Here is a 9,636-nt window from a genome sequence, read left to right as displayed (position 1 = left end):
ATTCCAGCATTTGAGGCAGAAACTGTGCTTAACCAGGAGGCTTTTTAAAAAAACGAACGTATTGTTTTAAAAAACGAACGTATTGTTTAAAAGATTTTCTTGCACGCACACACAGAGCTTCCCTTCAGTCAAAATTGATCACTGCAAACAACTGTGCAATTCTGTGTTCAGAGGCTTTAGGAACCAATTTAAAAAAAACATGGCAGATCACAAGTTAAACGATACAGTGACTTCAAAAGACAAAATAATGGTGGAACTTTGCATATCGTTTATTGTTCTTTGGTAACAAATATAATGTCGACGCTCATGGTTATAATAGCTTTTGTACTCTAAAATTTAAGGATTTACCCTTCTTTCTTGTTTTCCTTTTTCTCCACAGTGGTTCTGTTCAAAGGCAAAAGCTGTATTTAACTGGAGACTGTTGAATTGACCTTATACTGTGCATATAGAAACAGAGCTTTGTGTTATATAATTTGTAGGGGGTGGGTTTGTTAAAGACGACACAAATCTCTCTGAAGGGCTGGATGATGGGGTCCCAAGAAAGGTTGCATAGAAGCGAGGAGGAAGCATTTTTCAGGGCCGGGTGGCTGGCGGAGGGGCCTCTTCACCAGAGAAACTTCAAGAACAGGAGGCTAGAGAGCGCCAGGAGGAAGGATCCAGATGACACTGGAGCTCTGCTGCATTCGGCAGTTTTAATAAGAGCCCCAGCTCCTCCAAAGGTCGCTGTGCTCCCAGGTTTTAATTGATCACAGCCCTCTTTTACAAAGCAGGACTTCATGACAGTGCTTATTTTTACCGCGCCTGAAAATCAAAGAAGAGAGGTGAGTCTCCGTTCCCAAGAGCTACCAAGGCATCCACAGTGTGGTGCCCATGTGGGCACCAGGATGCGCATCAATACCTTTCCCGGCAGGCACCAAGTTTTTAGAAAGTGAGCGGGGCCAGGAAGGGCTCTTGCCCAGCAGGGCTTCTGATTGGCTGTGTCGTTTTGGCGGCCAATGGCGTTGGTTCCATTCTCCCCCTCGCTCCTCTTTCCCCGACGTATTCCCCCCTCCCGAATTGCCCTTCTTCTCTCCTGCATTTGGACTTCCTCTGTGTGTGTGGTTCTACTTCCTGTGGCAGCCATTTTGCGGTTGCGCCCATCACACTGCCTCAGAGTCCCAAAAGCACCTGTGTCGTCAAAAAGGCTGGGGAGCCCTGTTCCGCAATATTTTGTCCATCTGCCTGACATGAACCACACCTCCCCATTCTTGTGGTCAAGGGGGAACGACAAAATCCACCTCCCCCCTCGAAATGATCAAAATGAAACCAGATCTGATCCCAAGGCTAGCAAAAAGCCCATTTTTCAGACACTGTGCCTCTTGTGTGTGCACGGGATCCCCTTTGGAGAAAACGGGCGCGCTGTGGCCGGACAGAAGGTTTTTGCCTTCAACCTGAGAGCATCTTCTGCTGCAATCCTTCATGAACTGATGTTCATTAAAAGAGGACAGCACACTTCTGTGGCAGGAGGTAAAATGGAGGCATCGAGAACGAAAACAGCAGCTACCTCCCTGACTCATAACTGCCCCCCTATTCTGACCCAGTCGTGGGATCCATGCTTTTCAAACCTGAGGGTTCCCTCATCTCCAGAGATCAGTTCCTTGGGAAAAAATGGATGCTTTGGAAGGGGGATGCTATGTCCTCGTAAAACGCCCGCCCCCGAGGTCCCTGTCCTCCCCAGGTTCTACCTCCAAATCTCCAGGAATTTCCCAACCGGGAGCTGGCAGCCCTGCTCTGACGGTATGCATGCTTAAGGCACCTATTCTGGCATCTGGTAGGCCAGAATAAAACCGGCCTAACGAAAACCTGCGAAGAACAGCTGCACGTAGCACCACTGTAGTCAGGTACCCAATGGGGGAGGTGTTAGCCGGCGAACGGAATGTCCAGCATGTAAGACCGAAAGCCTAGAAAGAACTCTTTGGCATCAAGGAAGCCTGTAATGGGCCATCCGGCCAGGCGGTGGCAGTGCTGCACTGCAACTTGAAGCAGTCTGGAGAGAACTGACGACATCAAGCCACGCCGAGGGGAAAACGCCGTTGGAACACGTCTGACCTTACAGCTGTACAAACTCCCCGTCAGCTGCGAATGTGTGTGATTTAAAGGTTATATGTTGTCCTCCCTTACCCCTTGAATCATTGTTAGTCCTGTGTGTATTTGAGTAACTGTAAATCGCTCAGAGCCAGCAAGCTCTGCAGGATTGAGCGATTAATAAATTGAAAGATTATTATTATTATTATATTATGGGTCTCCAACTTTTCGGAGCCTGCAGGAATTCTGACACAGCATGGTGGGCGCAGCCTCAAAGTGGTTGCCACAAAAATGGCAGCCGCAGGAGGCAGAGCCAGCCACAAAATGGCCACCCCGGCTCACCTTCCGTCACACAATGAAGATCCTTGCTAAAGCAACATTTTGAAAAATCTGCACAGCCAATCCAATCTCCAGTGGCCAATCAGAAGCCTTGCTGGGTAAAAGTCCCCACTTGGCCCACCCTACTTTCTAAAAACACTCGGGAAGCACTAGGAAAGGTGTCAGCGGGCACCAGTATGCACAGGCCCACCCGCCTGTTGTCATTAATGAAATGTTGGCCGGTGGGCATTCGCTACCTCCTGGGATGTGTTGCTTGGTCACCACTTGGCAGAATGAAAACTTGGGAACTCAATTGCATCTTGATTCATAAAACAGAGGCATGTATCAGAGAGCCAGTTTGGTGTCGTGGTTAAGTGCGCGGACTCTCATCTGGGAGAACCGGGTTTGATTCCCCGCTCCTCCACTTGCCCCTGGCTGGCTGACCTTGGGCAAGCCACAGTTCTGATAAGAGCTGTTCTTGAAAAAGAGCAGTTTCTGTCAGAGCTCTCTCAGCCCCACCCACTTCACAGGGTGTCTGTTGTGGGGAAGGGGAGGGAAAGGAGTTTGTAAGCCGCTCTGAGACTCCCTTGGGTAGTGAAGGGCGGGGTATAAATCCAACCTCTTCATCTTCTTCTTCCTCCTCCTCCTCCTCCTCCATTTGTGTAATTTGTAAAAACTCTATGATAAATCCATCGTGTTTTTGCAAAATTCTAGAGCGTTTAATGACATCACTTCCGGGTTTTACCAGAAGTGACATCCGCATGCTAGCATGCCAGGCCTCGCTCCCATTTTCTCCCAAGGACTGCTGCCTGCAGCCTGCCAACCCTAAGTAGACCTGGAGAGGATTGATGTCCCCTGTAGAGAGGCCCAGAGGAGAAGCCTCTGCTTAAGACTCTGGGGGAGGTGTTTTCCAGCCTACACAAGTAATACCAGGCTCGATAGTCTGGTGGCCTGATCTGGTATAAAGCTGCTTGCTGCATTCAGGCTAGATCGAACGATCCTGCCGCCAGTTTTTTAGCCCGGTCTGGCTTTTGGTTCCCCCGACTCACCTGCGGAGACTTCAGTCACGGCATTGAGGCAAGTGTCTTCGTTGGCAGAGCAGGTCACTTTCCTGCCGGTGCAGGTGGTCCCCTGACCCGAACACGTTTCACACTCCAAAGAGTAACCTGGAGAGGGAAGATACAAGGGTCTCGTCATCGAGAATATCGGCTGGAAAGAGATCTAAATTCTTCTGCTGGGGGGAAAGGGTGAAACCCTGTGGCACTGTTCACGTGATTTCCCTCCAATGCGCTTGGCTCAGTTGTCACCAGTGTTCCCTCTAAGCTGAGTGAGTGTGAGCCAGCTCACAGTTTCTTAGCCTCCGGTTAAAACACCTTTTTGTCTCAGCTCAGGAAGGAGGGCTCCAGAGCAAACTAATTTCTGCAGTTGCCAAATGGCTCGCTCACAACTTGAATGCCAGGAGCTCACAAAGTAGGATTTTTGCTCACAACACTGCACAGCTTAGAGGGAGCATTGGTTGTCACCAATGTTCCCGCTAAGCTGTGGAGTCCTGTGAGCAAAAATTCTACTTTGTGAGCGACTGGCATGAAAGTTGTGAGCAGGTGATTTGGCTGCTGCATAAGTTAGTTTGCTCTGGAGCCATCCTTCCTGAGCTAAGACAAAAATGTGTGAGCCGGAAACTCAAAAACTGTGAGCCAGCTCACACCAACTCAGCTTAGAGGGAACATCACTACTAGCCCCTACCGGCGATGTTAACTCCAGCATTACACCACCACTCCCCATCTTTTTTTGCTTCCTCCCAGGCGCGAGGAGCTCTTTGTCTGGAGGGGCTCGCGATCCAGGTTGACCATCAGGTCTGTTAAAGGTAAAGATAAAGCCAGTTGAATCCGACTCTAGGGTTGCGGTGCTCATCTCCGTTTCAAAGCCGAAGAGCCAGCGCTGTCTGAAGACGTTTCCGTGGTCATGTGGCCAGCATGACTAAACACCAAGGTGCACGGAACGCTGTTCCCTTCCCACCAAAGTGGTACCTATTTATCTACTTGCAATGTCTTGCTTCCGAACTGCTAGGTTGGCAGGAGCTGGAACTAGAGACGGGAGCTCACTCCGTCATGCGGCACTCGGGTCTCGAACTGCTGAACTACTGACCTTCCACAGCCTGCAGTTCAGCGTCTTAACCGCTTGAACCACAGCAGGTCTGTTAAGGCAAGGGAATTCCTGGCCACTGGAAAAAAGGGTCTCCAACTCCAGGTTGGGAAATTCCTGGAGATTATGGGGGGGGGAGTGGAGCCCGGGGAGGGAGGGGCCTCAGCGAGGATGCGATGCCACAGACTCCGCCCTCCGAAGCGGCCATTTTCTCCAGGGGAACTGATCTCTGTCGACTGAAGTCCAGTTGTAATTCCAGCCAAAGGGATAACGCTCTTGTCTTTGCCAGCACCTGGGGTTTCCCTTGCCCCAGGACTCATTTTTTTCCATCTCCTACCTTGAAAAGAAGCACATGTGAGGTATGTTTGCCAACCTCCAGGTGACACCTGGAGATCTCCTGCTTTTACAATTTGTCTCCAAACTACCAAGCTCACTTCCCCTGGAGAAAATGGCTGCTTCGGAGGGTGGGCTCTATGGCATTATCCCTCCACTGACGTCCCTCCTCTCCCCAGATCCCGGCCTCCACCCCGCTCCCCAAATCTCCAGGTTTTTCCCAACCCAGAGCTGGCAACCCTAGGGCAGGGGGAGGGCAAAGGGTCTTTCCTTACAGACCTCAGATGGTTTGATGTGATGGTCTTCAAGCCCTGTTTACGTATAGAGGCTTTGTGGACACCAAGGAAGCAATCTGGCCGGGCCCCAATGACCCCCCCCAACCCCCAAGGAACAATCCCCTCGCTCTCCCCAAGGAGCCCCATACCTGACGTCAGAAGCACGGAGAGCAGGAGGAGACCCAGGAGAGCCTTCATGGTGACTGGAGGTACAGAGTGCAAGAGCCGAGGGACGATTCTCTCTCTCTCTTTCTCTGTGTGGTGCTTCCTGCTGCTCTTCCCGCTAATATGGAACCCTAGAACAAAAGAAGAAGAAGAAGAGATTGGATCTACACTCCGCCCTTCACTCGGAGCCTCAGAGCAGCTTACAAACTCCTTTCCCTTCCCTTCCCCACAAAAGACACCCTGTGAGGTTGGTGGGGCTGAGGGAGCTCTGGCAGAACTATGGCTTGCCCAAGGTCATCCAGCAGCTGCGAGTGGAGGAGTGGGGAATCAAATATGGGTTCTCCCAGATTAGAGTCTGTTAGCCGAATTGCTCTTTAGGAGAGACAACTGGAACAGTTTAATAATCGGGATTCAGGTCAAGTGTATACGCAGGATGGGCTAAGCCATTACGCTTCAATGAATAGACGAAACAGAAGTTAAAACAAATCTCTCTTTACTGAGTATAGTCGTTCAAGCACACAGGGATAATAATAAAACCACTCAAGCATACAAGGACTAAGAAAATAAGGTAGATATCAGCACAATCGCATTAGCAGGAAATCGTTGGTTTCTGGATGATATATTTACCTATGTCGTGTGCGTCGCTCCTAAAGCTTCCAGCGGGATGGGGAGGACGGAAGGGATAGAAAATGGGGTGGAAACACGTGAAACCAGACCAGCCGGGACCACGTGTATTGACCTTAGCTGCAGACTAAGGCAAAGCGGTAATCAGGGGTTTTGTATAGTAAGGGGGACAAGAGAGGTTTAAGCAGACAGGAAGAGGTCGTTGGTAGGAAGGAAGGTAGCCCTCTTGGCTCTGTGCAAGATGTTTTAAGGTCTCGGCTGCGAGGGGAGGGGGTGGGCTCAAACGGATTATCAGGTAGCCCGACCCCAAAGGTCAGTGATTGGTGATGATGTCAATATTCAAACTATCGATTAACTAGAGGGGAGGTGTCTGGGCGGAGCGGGGATACGTGCCAGGTCTCCAGTAGCGCTGACGTGCTAGTTGCTATGTGTAATGGATTCTCTATAGATGGTCTGGCACGGGAGAACTTAAGCTTGTCAGATGTAGACATTCGGTCTGGGCTAGGCTTGATTAGCTTCGGGGCGGTGATCAACCTTAATGTTTGCATACATAAAGAGCTTAACGACTCCGGAGACTTTGCTAGCTAGGTGATGATCATCCTATGCAGCTGGCATTGTCTTTGCCTGTCCCCTGGTTGAACCCTGTGCTTCACAGTTTCTTCACTAGCCCTTGCTGTGTCAAGCATATGTCCATAAGCATAACTCATAACATAGTCCAAAATGGATGCCGTTGGTAACAAGTCCATGCATTTAACCACTACACCAAACTGGCCCTCACTGCTTCTCAACAGGAAGCAACGAGACATCAAAAACCTGACCGGCACCCCCCTTTCTTCTGACATCCACCAATGTTAAAACGGTTCCTCTGTATAGAACATAACCCCCCCACCCCCGTTTTTAATCGGCCATGCCGTGCAGTTACGTTCATTTCTGTATCTCGCACTAATCTGTTGACGAATCGCCTCTGTGAAGAACGTTGCTAATCTGGAAATTTTAATATTTGGAAGGCCCTCCCCTCCCCGAGAGATCTGCCCCCTCAAGACCACCTTTGCCGGCTCACCCGGGAAGGCAGGCCGACTGTTGTGACTTGAAACGCTTCTCCTTGCTAATCAAGACAGCTGTGTATTCTGCATGGGATCACGTAGTTGTAGCAGATAACTCACTGAAAATGTCGAGACAGTGTGTGACTGCAATAAAGAAGGCCAATGCTATGCTGGGGATTATTAGGAAGGGCATTGAAAACAGATCAGCCAATATCATAATGCCCCTATATAAATCAATGATGCGACCTCATTTGGAATACTGTGTGCAGTTCTGGTCACCACACCTTAAAAAGGATATTATAGCTTTGGGAAAAGTGCAGAAAAGGGCAACTCGAATGATAAAAGGGTTGGAACACTTTACCTATGAGGAAAGGTTAAAGTGCTTAGGGCTCTTTAGCTTGGAGAAACGACGACTGAGGGGTGACATGATTGAGGTTTATAAGGTGCATGGGATAGAGCAGGTAATGAAAGAGGTACTTTTCTCCCTTTCTCACAATACAAGGACTCGTGGGCACTCAATGAAATTGCTGAACGGTCAGGTTAGAACGGATAAAAGGAAGTACTTCTTCACCCAAAGAGTGATTAACACATAGAATTCACTGCCACAGGAAGTGGTGGTGGCTACAAGCATGGACGGCTTCAAAAGGGAATTAGATAAGCATATGGAGCAGAGGTCCATCAGTGGCTATTAGCCACAAGGTATAGATAGGTACTCTGGCACAAGTGATGCTCTGCCTTCTTGGTGCTTGGGGGGGTCAACAGTGGGAGGGCTTCTAATGTCCTGGCCCCACTGGTGGACCTCCTGATGGCACCTGGTATTTTTGGCCACTGTGTGATACAGAGTGTTGGACTGGATGGGCCTTTGGCCTGATTCAACATTGGTGTCTCTTATGTTCTTATCACAGAGTTGTTGATGCCTAGCTAGGGAGCACCGCCGCTATCTCTATGATGCTGCTGCACTGAGATCTCTAGTGGGCACTGCTGGGAGTGGTTCATTGCCCAGTGAGCCCGTGTCATCATTGCACCGAAAAATCTGGCAGGCACCTTTGGAGCAACAGACCCCCACCCTGCTCATTTCCACGACACTCATCCAGAATCGGGTTGTGGGTGGAAGATTTTCTTTCCTCCGCTTGCCAAAACACGTAAGAGCCGATTAATGTGAGGACAACCACAACATCTTCGGCAGGGAGGAGGACCGGAAAACGGGATAGGCAGCAGAAACAATTTGAACTCCTTTCCCCTGATAAATCTCACAGGCCCTGATCTCAGCTGGGACCATGTTCCACCAGGGGTCAAGGCTGAAAAGGTACTTGTAATTTGTGGGCCAAGTCACTCGCTGATTTTTTTTAAGCCCCCCGTAGGGGATTTTTTATTGCATTTTCTATAAACTACAAAGAAACAAGGGAGGGTATCTACAAACTATGGGTGAAAGTAAAGAAAACCCAAGAGATGCAGGTTATACAATGCTTAAACAAATTAGCTTTGACTTTTTAAAAAAAAACAAAGGAAATTTGTAAACATTGAAAGTGATCTTCAAATCTTTCGCTTATCGCTTTCGCAATCCAGCAAATCTGACTATACAAAGAGTAATACAAAAGCTCAATGATTAAACTGCTTTAGCAAACAACGGAAAACATCAGCATCTCATATTAACAATCTTCCTCCCCAAAAAAGCCTTATTTGGGGAAATTAAAAAAAATCCCCCCATATTAAAGTCAAGTCCTCTTCGGTAAGTGTGATTTCCATCTTGTTTTCTCTTCCTTCGTTACAATCTTCTTAATCTTCTGCTCCCATTATCCAATGTTGTTGCAGCAATGATGATGAACCAGTCTTTAAGATGGAGTTCGTTGTTCTATTATTGTTTCCCTTTAAGCATTAACGTTTGTGGTCAAAATATCCTCTGGAGAATCTAGTCACAGTCTCACCGGGCAGATCAATACTCGGATATGTCCATAGATCATATCCTCACTGTGTACTCACTCATCTGTGGTCCATTTGACTCACTGATTTTTCAGTAGAGTTGCCAGGTCTCACCCTCTCTGCTGGCAGGGGGAACCTGGCCTTCCTCTGGGGCGTTCTGGTACATGCTCATAGCACACACGCTGCAATGACATCACCCGGAAGTGATGTCATCGTGCTGGGCATGTCCTACAGGGGACGCTCTGGCATTCAGCTAAAACCTCTATGGTCACCATAGAGTTTTTAGCCAAATGCCAGAGTGTCCCCCATGTGACGAGCCCAGTGCAATGACATCACTTCTGGGTGACGTCATCGTGCTGGGAATGTTGGGAGCAGCGGGGCTGTTCAGGGGTGGGGCTCCCCCATCTGCCAGCTGGCTGGCAGTGGATTTGGGCCCCCAAAATTGGGGGAACCTTCACCCCCATCGGGGGGTTGGCAACCCTATTTTTGAGGTACTTCTTACCAATAATTCACCTGGCTGACTGATTTTGTCGATGCAATCATTTATTTATAGGTCGAGTCTTTCTCAATGATCTGTAAAGCTTATTAATTAAGAGCTCGTATTCTTGTTTAATTTACCCACATGATCCATATGGAAAATTAATCACATTTAAGTGCAAAAATAGAGTGAGGATCCAAAATACGACAGTATATGAAGGAGCCTGTCTTCCCCCCCCCCCCCTTGTGCAACTAATTAAAACTCTGGGGCAGGG

The 9,636-nt window shown here is 48.8% G+C and overlaps 1 protein-coding gene across 1 annotated transcript in view; it reads right to left on the bottom strand.

The window, feature by feature from the left end:
- Window positions 1–254: 254 nt before the first annotated feature.
- The window catches only part of LOC107124853 (phospholipase A2 inhibitor subunit gamma B-like), a 16,574-nt gene continuing 7,192 nt past the window's right edge, over window positions 255–9,636 (bottom strand). Inside the window, exons 2-4 of the mRNA XM_015428354.1 lie at window positions 5,282–5,428; window positions 3,432–3,548; window positions 255–801 (exon numbers count right to left, since the gene is read on the bottom strand). Coding sequence (XP_015283840.1) covers window positions 605–801; window positions 3,432–3,548; window positions 5,282–5,428 — 461 coding nt within the window. The 3' untranslated portion in view covers window positions 255–604. The remainder of the gene's footprint in view (window positions 802–3,431; window positions 3,549–5,281; window positions 5,429–9,636) is intronic.

Source organism: Gekko japonicus, unplaced genomic scaffold (genome assembly GCF_001447785.1).
Source record: "Gekko japonicus isolate JY-2015 unplaced genomic scaffold, Gekko_japonicus_V1.1 scaffold4741, whole genome shotgun sequence".
In the NCBI taxonomy this organism is placed as follows: Eukaryota; Metazoa; Chordata; class Lepidosauria; order Squamata; family Gekkonidae; genus Gekko; species Gekko japonicus.
The sequence above is the reverse complement of the archived record's forward strand: the minus strand, read 5'-3'. Positions and strand labels throughout refer to the sequence as shown.